The following is a 17403-nucleotide window of genomic DNA, read 5'->3' on the forward strand; positions in this document are numbered from 1 at the left end:
GCCCCGCCCCGGGGCGGAGCCCCCGCCGCGCCCCGCCCCCCCCCGCGCCCCCCGCGCCCCCGACCCCGGGGCGGCGCTCCCGAGGCCGGAGGAGGCCCGCGCCGCCCCGCGCCGGGCAGGCCTGGCGCTTTGCGCTCAGTTTGGTCTTGGAAACCAGCTCGAAACGCTCTTTTCTCAGGCGCCCTTCGCTTCTGGTCACTTTCAGCATCATTTCCGCGCCTGCAGCCCTCCGGGAGCGCAGGCTGGGGAACGCGGAGGCCCCGACAGGCCGGGAAGGCTCACCCAAACCCTGGCACCCGACTGGCCTGTAAGACGGTGAACAGCGAACGTGAACCCCGCTTACTCTCGGCCACAGCATTTTTTGGGGGGGCGGGGGGGACACTTCCAGTTCCTGGCCGGCGAATGCCCCTTCCGGCCTGAGACCAGCAGCCTCCAACACGAGCCTCCCCGGAACGTGGCTGCCCCCCAAAGGCTGCTTTCTGGAATTCAGCTTCAAGGACCCCTACTGACTTCTCTGGGAGTAATCCTCCGTGTATGGGAGGGTGGAATGAAGGGAAGTTTACTGGTTTTGTTTCTCCAGATCCTTCCAGGGCTCTGTGGCTGAACACTGTGTTTGAGATAAATATGCTGTAACCAAAAAATTGTCTTTCCCATTTCCAGTAAACACAGGGCAAAGTTTGTCAGGTACCAGTTGAAAAAACAGGGTGCCAGTTTCTGCTTAGGATACATTTATTGTTTTTGGAAAAATTACAGTGCCTGAGCTGATAGCTGGTGTAAGCCAGGAAGGTAGATGGACAGCTGTTTAAGTGGAAGGCACCGGTAAGTGCTCAGGCTTCCTCTTGAGCTCCAGTTATGACTGCAGGCTTCCAGGAAGAGGGGGAGTTTGGTCCTGCTGCTCCACATCATAGTCAGGGGTGCCAGCACAAGGAATTTCAGTGGTGGTTCATGAAAAATGCCCTGTAGCTATAAAATGTGGAATGAGCTCCTGTCTTGGCTACGGCCTTTGCCCCCCACCCCCACCCCCACCCCCGGGATGGGGGTGACTTTCAGCCAAAGAGGGCCTTCTTTCCTGTCCCCTGCCTTCACTGTTTGAAAGTATACTTTTAAGGGGGCCCATTGTACTAACTTAGTTACATTCTGTATTCACTATCAGATGAATAATGAAAAGAAACAAGAACAAGGAAAAAAAAAACCAACTCCAAATCAAGTTGCTTTATTTAAAATGATGAACAAGTTTCATCCAAGTGAAAGTTAAAAATACCAATCAAATGGCAGAGCCACAGGCATCCAGTGGCGAAGCCCCCGGCGAGATGAAAGCAGGCGCAGCAGGCTGCTGGGTGTCTAGGTGACAGCTGTTAAGAGGCACAAGGACTCGGCACAGTCCCAATTCTTCTGCACTGTCCAGTCCCCTTGGAGACAGCAGGCCGGGCCAGTTCTCATGGGACATTCAGTGGGGGCTAGATGTCTCAAGTTTTTGAACTAAGGATGATGAGACAAAGTCAAGAGCCACCACCCAAGGGGGCTGGGGTGCAAGGTTCATCTCGTTTTGCTGTATATAATGTAACATCAGTGGAACATCTTGACAGAAGGCAGGGAGGGGGGAGTGTGAGGAGACACCAGACTCCACAGGAAACCATGAGCAGTACCCAGCACGCACATGACAACTTATTTGTGGAAACGCTACACACAATTCAAGGAACCTATAGCTGCGCACGTACACGCCTACGTCCTAGAAAGCACTTTTTACAACATTTACTGGAAAACTCCTATTCCATCTCACACTCTTGTCTAAAGTCCTAAATCATATCCAGGCTGAACCTCTAGTAACTTCATAAAGCATTTATACCAGCAACTTTCTTGCCAATCCTTAAATATCTTCAGCTAATTTAAAGAGAAACCAAACACTAAGCTGAGAACATAGCTATGATGTTAATTATGTTCTTTTATGAAGGTCTCATAAACCTGAATTTAGTAAGATCTGAACTTACTTTTCTGGTCGTGGAAATGGATGTGCCTGACTCCACTTACTCTGACCAGCGACCCTTGGGAACCACGCATGGCACACTCAGTCTTTCAGCTCCATAAGGAGGGGGACCTGGGCTTGTCACTGCTGCATCTCCAGCACCTAGAACAGTGCCTGGCACTCAAACACAGGTTGAATGCTTGGATGATTAGTAAGTGGGCATCTGTAAGCCTGAGCCAAACAGTAACAATGTCCCTGTTCGGTGGCTCTCCCCTCAAAGGTGTCACCCTGAATATCCCAGCACTACTACTGACCCCAGGGAGGCCTGTGTGCAGCCTGGATACTTCAGGATGATGATAAAGTCTTTGGTGCTTGTTCCCAAAGCCCAGAGCCTCCCCTGCCCCTCACCGTCTTCATGCACCCTGCTCCCTATCAGTAGCTACTGGTCCAAGAGCCCTTCTTCCAGGAGCCAACTTGTTGGTTTTCAGTTGGGAGAAGAATCCCTAAGAAGTTTCATGTTGTGTCCTTGCCCTTACTAAGCTGTTGACACCACTCAAAGGGGGAGCTCAGGCCAGGTGGGTTAAAAGGTTAACTCCAGAACAGATGGGCCCCTGGTTCCCATTTCCTACTTCATCCCCAGCATCCAGTCATCACGGCACTCCTCTCTCACGGTTTCCCCAACTCATCCCTGCTTTATTTCCATAATGGTGTGCTTGGCTGGGCCACAGGGACGATAAAAGGGGCCGGGGCTGGGGGGTGGGCAGGGGGGAGGTATTGAATCTCTGGCATAGCTAAAACAAAGACTGCCCTGCCCCATGGTCACTCACGGGGTGGTAAGAGCCGAATGGCAGCATGTAACCCGTGTGATCCAGATGCTTTCCGGTGAGGTGACTGCGGGCCTGTCAGATGGGCTGCAGCCCTCGTTTCTGGATATGGTTTGTCAAACAGGAACACCGTTGGCCTCTGGGGAAGGCTCATCTCTCCAATTCAAACTTCGAACCTCGGAATCCCAGCCACTGCAAAAGTGTCCTACCACGCCCCCTGGCGGCGAACGGCCTTTATATATATATATATATATATATTTTTTTTTTTTTTTTTTTCTTCTCTAAACTGAAGTTCAGAGAGAAGTTGGTATGGATTTGAGAAGGCGTGACAGCCCCTTAGCAATATAGGGAAAAGAAAAAACCATTTTGGAAGATGGCAAGAAAATTTGAAAAAGGAGACGGAGCAACACCATTGTTAACACAAAGAAATGATAAATTTGGGGTTTGACTTTATGCACACCCAAACAGACCCTGGAAGCAAGAGCCTGAGCCCCTGTAGCCTGGTGGGGAAGAGGAGAGCAGCACTTTGGGGCAGGTGACAGGCACCAACACCGATGAAGGCAGTAGATGTTTTCCATCCAATCTGGCCACACATCTGGATTGGCATTTGAGAACGCAAATGAGAACTGACTATGGCAAAATAAGGGATCAGCCTCCTAGAAGAGAGCCACGTGACTGAGGTAGTGTCATGAAATGATAATCAGTCTGTTAAAAATAGGACTTTTGCACAGAAGAGATCTGAATTCCCCAGATTATACCCATGTTGAGGGAGGAACCATACAACTCCAGGATGTCTGCACACACTCCTCTGCTCCTCCTGGACACTCCCCAGTGAGAGCTCCTGCTGCCCTCTGGCTGCTAATGCCTTTACCTACACTCCCACCCAGAACAGGACATGCTGCTCAGTCCTCTCCACTGGAAATATCCTTGACAAACCCCCCCTTACTTTTACTTAAATTTAGATGAATTTAGGGACCAATTAAGGCAAGCAGGTGAGTTGAGAGAGCAAGTAATGGAAACTGCTGGTCAATCCCAAGTATTCATACCAGAGTTATTAGAATCCTAAACAGATCCCAAAGACTAGAAGCACCATATATGGATTTATTTCCAGACATGTAGCACAAGCCACCCACCTCTCGTCTGCTGGTCAAACAAATAAGGGCACTAATCGTGAAGTCTCTTACAGAGAGCTCCTGCCTTATGGATCACATGGTAGGAAAGAACAGGACACATCTGTTAGAAGTTGGCCCTATTCATAATTTAAATTCTGTGATAAAACACACCAAACACCATTCCCATACTGTTCCTAAACAAAAACCCTGATATGTCATCCCTCCCCCAAAATACACTATACGAACACACTGCTTAAATTTAAGAGCCTCTCTGATGGTGGTGAGAAGGAAATGTGTCCAAAGACAGCGCTCGCAGCAGTGAGCGGCACTGCACTTGCTGGCTGGGTCACTGCCAGGGAGTGCGGCTTTGGGACAGTGACAGGGAAGTGGCACATGCGCAGCACTTTTTATGTGTAATTGGCTCACACACGACTCCAAGTCCACTCACCCTTCGGGGCCTGCTTGTGCACAGCCGGCTCTCGGAGAGCAGAGGTTCCTTACCCACGTCGGGAGGTTATCACACGCAGTGAGATACTCAAGGGATCTCAGCCCTGCAGCCTCGAGGTCGTGGTGTAAGGGAGACAGCATAGGCCTCCTCACCCAACAGCATGGCAGCCTTCAGTGTTTCGTGTTTCACTGAGCTTGCTGAGTTTTGACACTTCTTGACCATCTATTCTTAGTAAGCAGTAAAAACAGCATTTGACCGAAGACAGAAGCTTGGACCAGAGAAGGATTATCCAAATTCAAAGAAGACAAAGGAGAAGGTGGGAGCAGAAGACGTGAAAACTGAGTCAGGTGGCCGCCAACAGCGTACACAGGAGCCACCTCAGGGAGAGTCTCTTTATTTGCTCAGGGGTGAGCCCGGCCTCCACAAGTGTCCCTAATCCTGCCAAGGAAAGTACAACTGCCTGTAATCAGCATGTAGACAGCACAGCCGGTGCAAAGCTGGAAGGCAATGTTAAAGCAGAACCCCAGGACCCTGTGTGCAACTCAGGGCAGGGCTGTCCCTAAACCCTTTTCTTACACGTTACAAAGGCACATTTCGCCGGTGAGGGGAATTTATAACAGAAACATCTTTAAAAAGCAAGAAGAGAAATCTAACAACGGCTGTGAAGAGAACCGGGTTCAGAAATGCATAGTCTAGCCCCATCAATTCCTGTGACTAGGACACCTGAACTTCCTGCAGAATTCTAGCCTGACTGCGGAGAAAGAGGACAACGAACAGCAAGGCATGCAGGTCCCCAGCTTTCCTCAGACAGGTGAGAAAACAGCCAGCTGCACAGACACACAAAGAACACAGCAGGAACACCACCCGCGGCAGGCAGGCCAGGCCTTCAGACACTGGGAGCCGCACAAGCTTCAGTACTGAACACCTCCCGGGACCCTCCTGCTGACCGCCACTGCCTGGCACACTGCGGCTCGCACATGAGAAGGGGCTCTGGCTCCAGACCTCACTGTAAGCCCATCATGTACCCCTGCAAGGGCACATGCTGGCAGAGGGACTGCTTCACTAACTTTGTGAGTTTTAACTTATTTAGACCCAATCTGGTGCAAATCAAGAGACACGGGAGATGTGACAAAAACCTCCTATAACTGAGCTCTTCACGGCTGCCTCACTTGATGTGAGTGCTCAAAGCAACAATGGCAAGTGGGGGGAAAAGCAGGAGGCCACACCTCAGGCTCTCAGGAGACACCGGGTACCTTCACTTAGGCCGTAACCACCACTTCCCCATCGAGGGTACACACCAGTGGAGTCACTGCTTTCCCACAACACCACAGGGGAGGTTCTGGGATTCTCCAAGGACAAAAGTTTCAAGGATGTAAAATGGATTGAATTTTTATTAAATAACATTAAGGGTTTCCTTGGCACCATCCACATAGATTCTTGCCTTTATGCATAAAATAAGCCACATTACTTTGCATTGGTAGCAGAGAAAGAAGCTACTGCAGCAAATGCTAAGTGAACGGACTCCTATTCCGAGGGCATCCTCGTTCTCTGGCTTTCTCCGGCCCTCCCCTTGTCTGCAGCTTCAGAAGGCTGCCCTCCCCAGGGCCCTGCCCCTTGCTGGGGGCATGTCCTTCTACACAGACAACAGCCGTGCGTGGTCACCTGGAGGAGCTGCGTTCTTTGCTCACACAGTCATCCTGGGAGGTGGTGTCCCCATTTCCCATCATGCTGCACGTCCTCCGCTTCTTCCTGCGGTGCATTGTGCCATCACCTTCAGACCCAGACTCACACTGGACACGGGGGAAAAAAACAGGAACTCAATTAGATGCAACCCATTTTGTCTGTAAACATCCAACCTTGAGAGATAGCACAAATGCTGTCCGTGCCCTCCCAGAGTGAAGCGGCCATTTATGACAGCTCTGCAACACAGTCCAAATATCCATCTCCCTCTGGTGTTCCTCCCCAAACACTGCAACTTCCCTCAGGTGCCAGGTGTCTTTCCAGCAGTCTCCAACAGAGGGATTGTTTGAAATCAAGGCACAGGCTCTAAGAACATTTTACAGACAGCATTTGGAGATTGCATTGTGCACTCTGACTGCACCTGCACAGACCCCGAGTGGGGGAAGCAAGAAGTAACAGCATGTAACATTCACCCCCCACTTGCCCCCTGGCAAAACCCCAAATCAACCGATTATGCAAAGTGCTATGACAGGAATTTATTTCATCTGCTAAGGGCACAGGTTCCTCTTCCCCAATATGACGTTAGCTTCTAACAAGCCACTGAATTTGCTGAGCTGCCAGGCTTACAACTGACACCCACAGGGACGATTCTCAACATGAGCTTTGAGGTGACAATGCTCCAAGTTCGAATCCCCATACTGCCGTTCACAAGCTATGTGATGCTGGGCGGTTCACTTAATGAAATCCCCAAGTACTCCTTTTACCTCTTGAGGCTACTGCAAGGATATGCGAATGCGTGCACACACACAAGGCTATAATACGGCTAAAATTCACCATGTGGCAGAGATGGTGGCGGTTGAAGTTCTTGGAAGAAAGCGGAAAACGTTCACGCTTTTCTCCTTCCCAGACAGGAGGGAGAGCCACCACCACTGGTTTTTCCTTTCCTTGCCCCAAAGGCCTGGAAAGGAAGCAAGGCCTCACCTCGGAGTCCGAGTCCGACGAGCTGGAGCTGGAGGAGCTGGAGGAGTCACTGGAGCTGTCCGAGGCAATTCCTGTGGATTCCTGAAGGTCAACAGAGTCGGCCAGGACCGCCAACTCGGGGTGCTCTTGCTTCAAGATCCTGAGAGACAAGAAACATTGTTCCCAGTGCTGGGACGGCAATGAAGCCCGCGCACAACAACCCGGACTCAACGCTGAGGCCTGTCTCTCTCAGAAGCACCTGGGAATGTCAGGTGCCCTGGCTCAGAATGGGTGCTGGACAGTGGTGAGGACACACGAATCCACAGGCTGGGAACAAAAGCCCTAAACATGCTGCTCAGGCTTTTCTGAAAGGCAAACTAGCTGCACACAAGTTACTACGACCTTCGCATAGGAGCCAGCCGTGCTGCCAACGTGTGAGGCAAAGTAGCCCTGAGTTAGTCTTATTTTATTTTCCCCCCACCTGGGAGAAAGAGTCTCTCTTCCTTGTTGTTGTTTTTTTTCCTGAACCTTTCCTAGCTGATTTTTAAAACCCTTCCTTTCCACGACACAGTGCTGAGTGACTGCAGTTGGGCTTGGTTAAATTCTATTCGTAGGAGTAGCAACAATTAGGTTTGTGAGAAACAAGAAGTGCCAAGCAACAGAGAGGGTCCCCCTCATTTGAAGATAAAACTGAACTGGACTTTCAGAGGCAGCAGCCCTCCCCTTAGGGACCTGATTTGGCATCCACTCTAACCAGGGACAAAAGACCAGCTGTATGGTTAAGGCCTTTAAAATGACCCTATCACAGCACACAGCGGCCTATGGGATGGAGTAAGTGGGCCTCAGGTGCCCGACAGTCCGGGGAGAACAAAGCCACCACCCTTGCTGGCCCTCTCAGCAGGGAGGCTGAGCACTGACCAAGCCAGGATCCCTCTCTTACCCCGAGAGCTGGTCCCTCCAGGTCAGGGTTGGGACACAGTGGCACGGGGTGGCTGGGGGTGGCTTGCACTGCCGCTGCCCGTGCTGTATCTGTTCTGTGGATAAACAGAGGAGCTAAGTCTCCAGGGCAGTCACCTCACTCACAAGAACTGAAGGTAATAAGTTCAAAGGGGGATAATGCTTCTGAGTAAGAAAAAGAACGAACCAAAATAAAACCCAAACAAAATGGCTTCCTTTGCTAGCGCTAGCTTTGGGGAAAACAAAACAAAACCAAAGCAGAAAACAAAAAAGAAACAGAAAATGAGGACCAATCCCAATTATGACCACGTTTTGACTGACTGATCAAACATGCAGAGTCTTAGCCTGTCACACCTCGAGGCTGGCAAGCATCCTGAGAACTAGTCCTGACCTTGGACCCACTCTCCTCTGCCCGTGAGCTTTTGTAGCCCAGCTCTCCCAGGCCTAAGATCAGCACACGTTACTGCAGCAGTGGACTCCTTCCACTTCACCTCTGGGGTAGGAATCGGAACAAAGCAGAAATGAGAAAAAAATGTTTCTCACCTATACCATTTCCTCGATAACTTTGGTCTCCCTCTTACCGTCTTGTGCCATACAACAGGGAAATTGGTGCTGCTGGCAAAATTCTGGGTGATGGCAATGGTGGTGTCGAGATTAAGGACGACGTGCCACCAGCCTCCTGAAATCCAATGAGGAAACAGTTAAGCAGGGTTTGGGTCCATACACAACCACAAATAACATAAGCTTCATGAATAGAAGATTCCTATCTATAGGTGAGATGAGTAGACACTCAGAAACATCAGACCCAGAGCGGTCAATGGTTCTCCTGATCCAGGAATCACAAGCAATTTATATAAAGTTCTACTGGAGCACAGCCATGCCTGTTCATTTCTGGACTGTCTACGGCTGCTTTTCTGCTCCACAGGCAGAGCTGAGCAGTTGGAACAGATGCTGTCTGGTCCACGGTGCTTAAAATATTTACTCTCTGCCCTTCACAGAAAAAGTGTATTGACCCCTTTTAATTCAAAACGGTGATCAAAACTGTAGAGGCAGCAAGTTCTTTGGCTTCTAAGAGGAGAACACCTACCTCCTATAATACCAAATAGCCTTGTGGGGCACTGGGTGGCTCAGTGGTTGAGTGTCTGCCATTAGCTCAGGTTGTGATCCCAGGGTCGTGGGATCGAGTCCCACACTGGGCTCCCTGCAGGGAGCCTGCTTCTCCCTCTGATGTGTCTCTGCCTCTCTCTGTCTCTCATAAATAAATAAATAAAATCTTAAAAGAAAAATTGAATACCCTTGCTCTTAACACTTAATCTACCAAAACTAACAGTTTTCAAGTGTGGGACTTGCTGCACTGGCCCCAAGTTATTTCCTGGCTCAACTGGCCAGTGCCACACTGTATTGAAACTCAATTTACAGAAATATGCACAAGTCACTGCACATCCACAGGGACACCAGAAAACTGCTAGGCATAAAAATGAATATAATCCTCACATAAAGTTTATCAATAGGCACCGTATCTGCAGGTTACAAGAAAAATGGACAGTAGCCCCCTAACCACTTGACAACACAGCAGCACATCACTGTCCAAGCTCGGCATCAGGGAGTTCATTAAGAATCAGCATGCAGATGGACTTGTTTGACTCCTTCTATATAGACCCTTGTGCCCCCAAATGACAAAAAAAAATGAAATCAACGAATGTACTTCCTCTCATTTCCTCTATACCTGGTACAAAGACAGTCTCTCCTGGTTTTTGTAAGATTTCCAGGGGTTTGAATTCAGGTGGCCAAGTAGGAAGCTGTGTCCGGGGATGAATGATACTAAACCAGGTAATGGCTTCATCTTGCTGGTTCCCTCCTTCTTCACGGGTCACCTTGATGAGCTCCCTAGGCGTGCTGGTAGGAAACAGGCACCAGCGCTTGTGGCCCTGAACTAAGGCATTCCAGGCACTGGTTCCCAGAGGGTCGATGTGAATTCCAGTTCCAGAGCGTGGTGGCCCCATCACAAACCACCTAAGGAGTAGAAACAACCAAGATACAAAGAATAACTTAACTGTTCACATACTACAAAATCACAAGTTCTTAGTTCTATATCTTGTGCTTTTTTTTTTTTTTTAAGATTTTATTTATTAGAGAGACAGAACACAGAACAAGCAGGGGGAGAGAGAAGCAGATTTCCCACTGAGTGCAGAGCCCAATGTGGGGCTGGATCCCAGGACCCTGAGATCATGACCTGAGCTGAAGACAAGTGCTTAACCAACTGAGCCACCCAAGTGTCCCCAATGTGCTCTTTATTTCAGGTACTACAAAAATCCTGCTACGCAGAAACGCTGAATGTCTGAAATGCTCCATAACAGAAAAATGAAAAAAAAAAAAATCACCGATGTGGCTTATTACCGCTGGTCTTTAACTATTAAAACTTCCCTCAAAGATCAGTGTTAGTTTAACTTTGGTTGCACGTTTGAGTCACCTGGGGAGCCTTCAGAAATCCTGATGCCCAAGTGGCAACCCAGACCAGTGAAACCAGTCTGTGGCTGTAGGACCTGTGCAGGCAGCAGTCACCCCCCTAAATAAGCTTCATGTGCAGCCAAGGAGAACCACTCACTGCTATGGAGAAAGATCAGCTGACTGAGCTCAGGTGACACACACTAAGTTAGACTTGTACGTTAGACTGTAACGGCCTCACTGCCAGGTAACTTCACCTGTAAGGCGGCCTGCGTTTCTCCCCAGCATACTGGAAGAGGTCATCGGTGAAAAACTTGGGCACTTTGTAGTCCTCCAGAAGTTTCCTTCTTTTAGGGTGTTCACCGTAGCTGCTGTCAAAGATGTAGAGGGGGCTGTCATCCCGAGTGCTCTCCATGTACTCGATGTAGTATTTCATCTTCATCTTCACGGAGTAGCCGTCATTATCCTCGCCACACTTGAACTTCTGGTTCCGGTACTTCCTTTTCAGGCGCTCCAGGGTCCACTTCTCCTGCGCAGACCAGCCCTCTTGGGCGTTCAGCAGAACCACGGGCTTGTAGGGTCGTTCATAGCGCTCCACAAATTCTTCCACCGACAGCTGTAAGGCGTCTGCCCTTTCCACGTTATCCTGAGAGAATCAGAAAAGACCTATCCAGTTAGAAAAAAAAAAAAAAAAAAAAGTCCAGCGGCAGCAAAGGGCGTCCCCCAGGATTAATTAGCAGTGACATACCTAAGGAGCCAGATTCTGGTTCTGGCTTACCTTGGGGACGTGGAGGGGGGCGGGGAGGCACAAGGACCTGCGAGAGGACTGACACGTCGCACCCAGCGCCCCCCCCCAGGGGAAACGGCTTCTTATCTCCCACTCGTGGGCCTCCACGGCCAACGGGGTCAGCCTCCGGGCGGCCGGGCGGCGGCGCGGGAGGAAGGGGGCCGCCCTGGAACCCGGGCCCGAGGACCCCGACCTCCGCCGGGCGCGGGCGAGCCCCTGGGGACCCGGGGCTGCCGCGCTGGGCACCGGCGGGGGGCGGGGCGGGGCGCAGCCGTCCGGAGGTGCCCGCGACCCCGCCACCCCGCGACCCCGGCCCACTCACCGCCACGGCCGCCGGGTTCAGCGAGAAGCTCTCGTAGTAGTTGTGACGGGTCCAGTCCAGCGAGTCCTTGAGCTCCGGCCGCGCACTCCGCTTGGCCTCGCGGATGCGCTTCTTGCTCTTGTGGTTCATCCTGCGGGGGGTCCCCAGCTGCTCCCGCGACGACCTCGGAGCGCCTCGCTTCCTACTTGCAACGCGCCCCCTCCCCGACCCGGGCGGCGGCGGCGGCGGCGGCGGCGGCGGCGGCGGCGGCGGCGGCGGCGGCGGCGGCGGCGGCGGCGGCGGCGGCGGCGGCGGCGGCGGCGGCGGCGGCACCCAAACGCCCTTCGCTCCGGCCTGGCGCCTTTAAAGTCGCCTTCCAGAAAATTCACTCCCCAACCACCTCCCGGGCCTCGGGTTGGGCACGCGGCTGCCGTCTTCCCCGCCCCCCGGCCTCTCGCGGTGAGCCATTGGTCCGCGCGCCTCCGGGGTCCGCCCTCACACTCGCCGGCTCTCCGCCATGTTGGGAAGGTCGCGCCGAACGAGGAGCCGCCTCACGGCGGCCCCGCCTCTCCCGCGCCCGCTTCCGGTCTGCGCGTCACTTCCGGAGGCGAGGCGCTTCGCCGGCGGCCCGTTTCCGGCGGGCGAGCGGCGGAGGCCGCCTGTCTTCCGTGTCCGTTTTGCCTGGCGTCCCCGTGTCTTCTCACCGCGTGGCCGCATCCCCGCCCGAGGGCTGCTTTCCCCGCCCTTCCTGTCGAGTTGCCCCGACCCGACGGGGGCTGCGAAGGGCCACGTGGCGCCAGCGAGACGGCCCCAGCCGGCCTCGGGGTTTCCCGCGCGCGCAGCCTGGCAGCCCGGCGCTCGTCGCTGCTCCGGGCCGGCCCGGGGGCCCCCGACTCCCCGCTGGGCGAGCGTGACCTCCGAGGGCATGCGGCCCGGGCCCAGCGCTTTCGGTTCTCGGAGGAGCCGGGCCTGGGGGCAGAGGGGGCCGTGCTGGAGGTCCGCGTCCCGCAGGTGCGTGCGGCGGGTGCCGCCGGGGGGCGCCTCGGGTCCTCTGCGGGGGCGCCGGGGCGGGAGCGGGTCCAGCCGACCTGGCGGCGTCGGGAGGGTTGGGGCGATGGTCCTCAGGGCGGGGAGGTCTGCGGTGTGAAGCCCTTGGCAGTCTCCTAAGTAAGACACTTGGGGGGGCCCTGCCAGAAAAGGGGCATTTGGACACCAAACTTCCTTTGGTCTTGTTAAAGGGCTTCTTTTTTTTTTTTTAATTTTTATTTATTTATGATAGTCACACAGAGAGAAAGAGAGAGAGGCAGAGACACAGGCAGAGGGAGAAGCAGGCTCCATGCACCGGGAGCCCGACGTGGGATTCGATCCCGGGTCTCCAGGATCGCGCCCCGGGCCAAAGGCAGGCGCCAAACCGCTGCGCCACCCAGGGATCCCTTTTTTTTTTTTTAATTTTTATTTATTTATGATAGTCACACAGAGAGAAAGAGAGAGAGGCAGAGACACAGACAGAGGGAGAGTTAAAGGGCTTCTTAGTTCGGCCTTACCAAGGATCGGAGAGTCCACCCTCACTGTCCAAATAGTTTCTTGGGCCGACCGTCACTTGCTCCTTTCAGCTCTCAGCTGCCCCCAAACTCTATAATCAGTAATAATAGAAGTAATACCTTACGCATCCGGATTTTTAAAGTATTTGGAGGTAGCAGTGTTTCGACTTTAACAGCAGTCTAAGAGGGAGGCATGAGCAGAAACCATTTAAAGACCAAAAAAAACAAAACAAAACAAAAAAACGCCTAAGAGGAGGTGAAGTCTCAAGCGAAAACCATTTCTGGTGTTTTTTAAATGCCTTCGTGTTGAAATACCCCACTGGGATCTCTTTCCAAGTTTAGGAGGTGGAAATATTCCCTGTGAGAATAAAGACCCTTTTACACCCAAATCTTGCAAACTCGCTGCTTTGGTTAGAAATCCTTTATTGTATCTGGGGTAAAAATCTACCAGGGCAGGCGTTTTATTCAGGCTGCACTTGCTACACTTAGTACCGGTACCCATGCACTAATTTTTTTTTTTTTTTAAGATTTTTATGTATTTATCCATGAGAAATGGAGAAAGAGAGAGGCAGAGACACAGGCAGAGGAGAAGCAGGCTCCCCTAAGGCCGGGCTGGATCCCAGAACCCAGGGATCGTGACCTAAGCTGAAGGCAGATGCTCAACCACTGAGCCACCCAGGTGTTCCAGGGCACTAATATTTTTGTTGAGTGAGTTGACTGCTTGAATTTGGACCTTCAGTTCCTTCGCCTTTGATGCTTTTACCACTTCAGCGGCCTTTCCAACCAATCCACTAGCAGCACCCTCTGCTCTAGAAAACGGAAAGACTCGGCAGTTTTGCAGTTTAAAAGAACCGCTCACCTTGACTGTTTTGTGCCGGGTGCTATATACTAGGTTAGCACTGAGTCTTCCAAGTCACCCGAGGAGATAGTGTTTTGCAGGTGAGGAAACAAGCATAGACAGGGTGCAAGTCACACAGCTAGTAAGTTACACATCCAGCGCTTGAACTCAGGCAGGCTCATTGCCAAGGTGTGAGCCGTTTTTTTTGCCTCCCTAAATACTGTGCCTTCACGATTCTCTCCAAAGGCTGTGTAAGCTGCCTGCCTTCCTGACTCCAGGACTGAGCTGCACTCAAACTTGTTGAAAGTCTTCCCAGCCTCATTCTCTCTCATTAGCATACCAAACCAATGCTTGATTATAATAAGCCCCAGGTACATTTTTTTTTTTAATATTTTTTTCATGAGACACAGAGGGAGAGAGCCAGGCTCCCCGCAGGGAGCCGATGTGTGACTCAACCCCGGGACTCTGGGATCATGCCCCCAGCCGAAGCAGACGCTCTACCACTGAGCCACCCACGCGTCCCTATACATTCTTAACTGCCTTACAATAAAAGCTGAACTTCCCATGGCCTGCAAGACCCCACTGGTCTGGTCTCTGCCTTCCCTCTGACCTACCACAACCCTGCCTCCCTGCCTCCAGCAGTCGGCGCCCTCTGTGGTCCAGCCAGAGACTTTTTTAGTTCCTGCTTCAGGGCCTTTGCCTGTATCATTCTCCCTATCTAGGACAGCCAGCTTGTGGTCACTGTCTCCCCACCCCTTCCTGCCCCCACTATCTCACATCACGTTTTCGTGTTTGTTAGCATTATCACCAACGAAGAATGTATTTGCTTACTTATGGCTTGTCTTTTCCCAGTAGGATGTCTATTCTACGAGCCTTACACCCTTAACCTAAGTTACATCCTTAGCCCACTAAACCACTCAAGTCCCTGGATGAATGCTTGTTGAACGAATGAGGGTATGAAGAGTGCTTATCACAGGGTATTGCAGTTTCATATACCTCCTGGGATGTGAACTAGAGAGCAGGGAACTGTCATTTTTGTGATAGATGCCAGTGTTGGGCATTCTAACTGTAAAATATTCCAGCTGCCAGCAGATGAGTTATTTTTGGCATTCAAAAAATTCTTTTCAGGTCCTCCATCTCCAATATGGGATGTATGTTTGGCCCTGTGCGGTGGTCCTGGCTCAGTACCTGTGGTTTCACAGAAGATCTCTGCCGGGCAAGGCTGTCTTAGAGGTACAAGTGCTCTTGAGGTTTCCTGAAATCCTGTTCAGATTTAAGTCTATGTGCTTGTTACTTTTGTTTAAATATTTTTAAATTGGGTGATTTGACCAACTTGTAAGTCTTGAGTGAAGAATGCTTTTTACATTTTAGGTTGTTTAAAAAAAAACATGTACCAGAGACCACAGGAGTCCCATCGAGACTAAAATATCTGGCCCTTTACATTATGCTGACCATTATTCCAAGTGAAGCCCATTGACTAATTTTAGTTCTAGAATCTTGGCATGGAAGCAGTCATTAAGGCAATCTTTCCAGGGTGACCCAGTAGGGTAATTGGGGGGTCTGTGACACATGCAGTTTCTTATAAAGTAGCCTTTTCCATTTTTGGAAATCTTGAGTATCCCAAGCTTTCTCTCACTCCACCTGACACGAACCTGCTAACGGGTTGGAGAAATTGTCAAGTTTGCAGAAACGGTACAAGACTTAAATCTGAAGGCTGAGGATAAATCCAAAACTTAGTAACACCTCAACTTTTGCAAAACCATGTGAATAAATGAGCAGTGTGAAGGCACTTGGTGCACTTTTGGCCTGAATATCAGTGGCAGTTTATTTTTTACAAGACTTTACTTATTCATTCATGAGAGACATTGAGAGGGGCAGAGACACAGGCAGAGGGAGAAGCAGGCTCCACACAGGGAGCCTGATGTGGGACTTGATCTCGGGTCTCCAGGATCACGCCCTGGGCGGAAGGCAGGCACTCAACCACTGAGGCACCCAGTGATCCCCCATCAGTGGCAATTTGGAGAGAAGATTGAGAATCTCTATGCTTATCCTCAGAACTGGAAAATGGGAAGCTTATGTTTTAACCAGAGACAATACTTAATAAAGGCATTCTTTGGTTACTCCTTAGTCACTTTGAAGGCCCAACTAGAAAATCCCTTGTAGGAAGCCATGTTGCAGACCTGTCAAGTTATAGCCACATAAAAGCAGTTAAAATTGGTAGTAACAACCATAATGGCCAGGTGTGCAATGCAAGTCACTCATCAAACCTTGAGACCCCATGTCCTATAATTAGGAGCTCCTTTATAGACAGCTAAGAGAACTGAAAATGACAGAACATGTGTCCCAAACTACCTAGGGCTTACTAAGCAATTAAGCTGCCAGATACAGACTTTGAAAGCGATACTGTCAGTTGCAGAATACAGGGCCCTGTATGGGAATTAACCTTCCCAGCCAATTAAGAGGAATCCCCCCAAGAAGTTCTACAATTGAAAAGCTTAAGCTTCATCTAGTAAAGCAATACTTCATTGTGGCACATTTTATAGATTATGACAAGCTCCTCATGGACGCTGTACTTAGGCAAACTAAGATCCTAAATTCCCTGAAATGCTAAGCAGGACTTTGAAATGCTAGCCTTTAATAAATTTATTAGATTGGAGCTGGAGTGAGCCTTCCAGGAATTATGGCTGCAAAATGTGGTGCTGAAGTAATCCTGTCAGACAGTTCAGAGCTGCCTTACTGTCTAGAGATCTGCCGGCAAAGCTGTGAAATGAATAACCTGCCACAGGTGCGTGTCATTGGACTGACATGGGGCCATGTGTCTCAGGATCTTCTGGCTCTACCACCACAAGATATTATTCTTGCATCCGATGTGTTCTTTGAACCAGAAGGTAATAAATCTTTTTTGGTTTTCAATAGTACATTTGGCTAAAGAGGTGATATGTACAAGTCCATTTAAGGAGTTCTCTCTTCCCAGATTTTGAAGACATCTTAACTACAGTCTACTTTCTGATGCAGAAGAACCCCAAAGTCCAACTGTGGTCTACTTACCAGGTGAGAAGGTAAGCATCATCTTGGTTTACTCTCTCAATTTTATTAAAACTTTAAGGACAAAATGAAAATGTATCTGAAGCAAAACAGGAAAAGCATGATTTTAAAAAAACAATTTATTTTTTTTTCTCAGTGCTGACTGGTCACTTGAAGCTTTGCTCTACAAGTGGGATATGAAATGTGTCCACATTCCTCTGGAGTCTTTTGATGCAGACAAGGAAGATATAGCAGAATCTGCCCTTCCAGGAAGACATACGGTTGAAATGCTGGTCATCTCCTTTGCAAAGGACAGTCTCTGAATTACCACCTACATACAGGCTGTTCTGGGATGACGTCAATACTAATTAGCAACCTGGCATGCCAACTAGACTCAGACCACTTTAACTTCTTGGGCGTACAAAAAAAAAAAACAACATTGGATTTGAAGATGGTCCAGATCTGTCAGCCTTAAAGATTGTGATGGGTCACCTAGACAACACTTGTGGGTTACAAAGCCATG

General features: G+C 50.5%; 2 protein-coding genes across 6 annotated transcripts; one reads left to right on the top strand and one right to left on the bottom strand.

Annotated features, from left to right (window-relative positions):
• Positions 1 to 1197: 1197 nt before the first annotated feature.
• On the bottom strand, positions 1198 to 11753 carry JMJD6 (jumonji domain containing 6, arginine demethylase and lysine hydroxylase). Of its 2 annotated transcripts, none has more exons than XM_055344523.1 (7): positions 11499 to 11753; positions 10647 to 11035; positions 9671 to 9957; positions 8488 to 8623; positions 7009 to 7147; positions 6010 to 6137; positions 1198 to 4785 (listed from the first exon to the last, which is right to left on the bottom strand). In XM_055344523.1, the coding sequence occupies exons 1-7, from the start codon at positions 11625 to 11627 to the stop codon at positions 4749 to 4751; spliced, it is 1245 nt and encodes a 414-aa protein (XP_055200498.1). In that variant the 5' UTR covers positions 11628 to 11753; the 3' UTR covers positions 1198 to 4748. The 2 variants fall into 2 exon arrangements, 1 of the variants encoding a protein (XP_055200498.1); XR_008666900.1 differs by lacking the exon at positions 1198 to 4785 and adding an exon at positions 7928 to 8021.
• Positions 11754 to 12085: 332 nt separating this feature from the next.
• Positions 12086 to 17339, top strand: METTL23 (methyltransferase like 23). 4 transcript variants are annotated; one of them, XM_055344810.1, is made up of 5 exons: positions 12086 to 12488; positions 14985 to 15089; positions 16507 to 16744; positions 16831 to 16915; positions 17038 to 17339. In XM_055344810.1, the coding sequence occupies exons 2-5, from the start codon at positions 15006 to 15008 to the stop codon at positions 17201 to 17203; spliced, it is 573 nt and encodes a 190-aa protein (XP_055200785.1). In that variant the 5' UTR covers positions 12086 to 12488; positions 14985 to 15005; the 3' UTR covers positions 17204 to 17339. The 4 variants fall into 4 exon arrangements, with proteins under 4 accessions (XP_055200785.1, XP_055200859.1, XP_055200934.1 ...); XM_055344884.1 differs by having other exon boundaries at positions 12087 to 12488; positions 16642 to 16744; XM_055344959.1 differs by lacking the exon at positions 12086 to 12488 and having other exon boundaries at positions 16601 to 16744.
• Positions 17340 to 17403: the final 64 nt, after the last annotated feature.

This window comes from Nyctereutes procyonoides, unplaced genomic scaffold, assembly GCF_905146905.1.
Source record: "Nyctereutes procyonoides isolate TBG_1078 unplaced genomic scaffold, NYPRO_anot_genome, whole genome shotgun sequence".
NCBI lineage: Eukaryota > Metazoa > Chordata > Mammalia > Carnivora > Canidae > Nyctereutes > Nyctereutes procyonoides.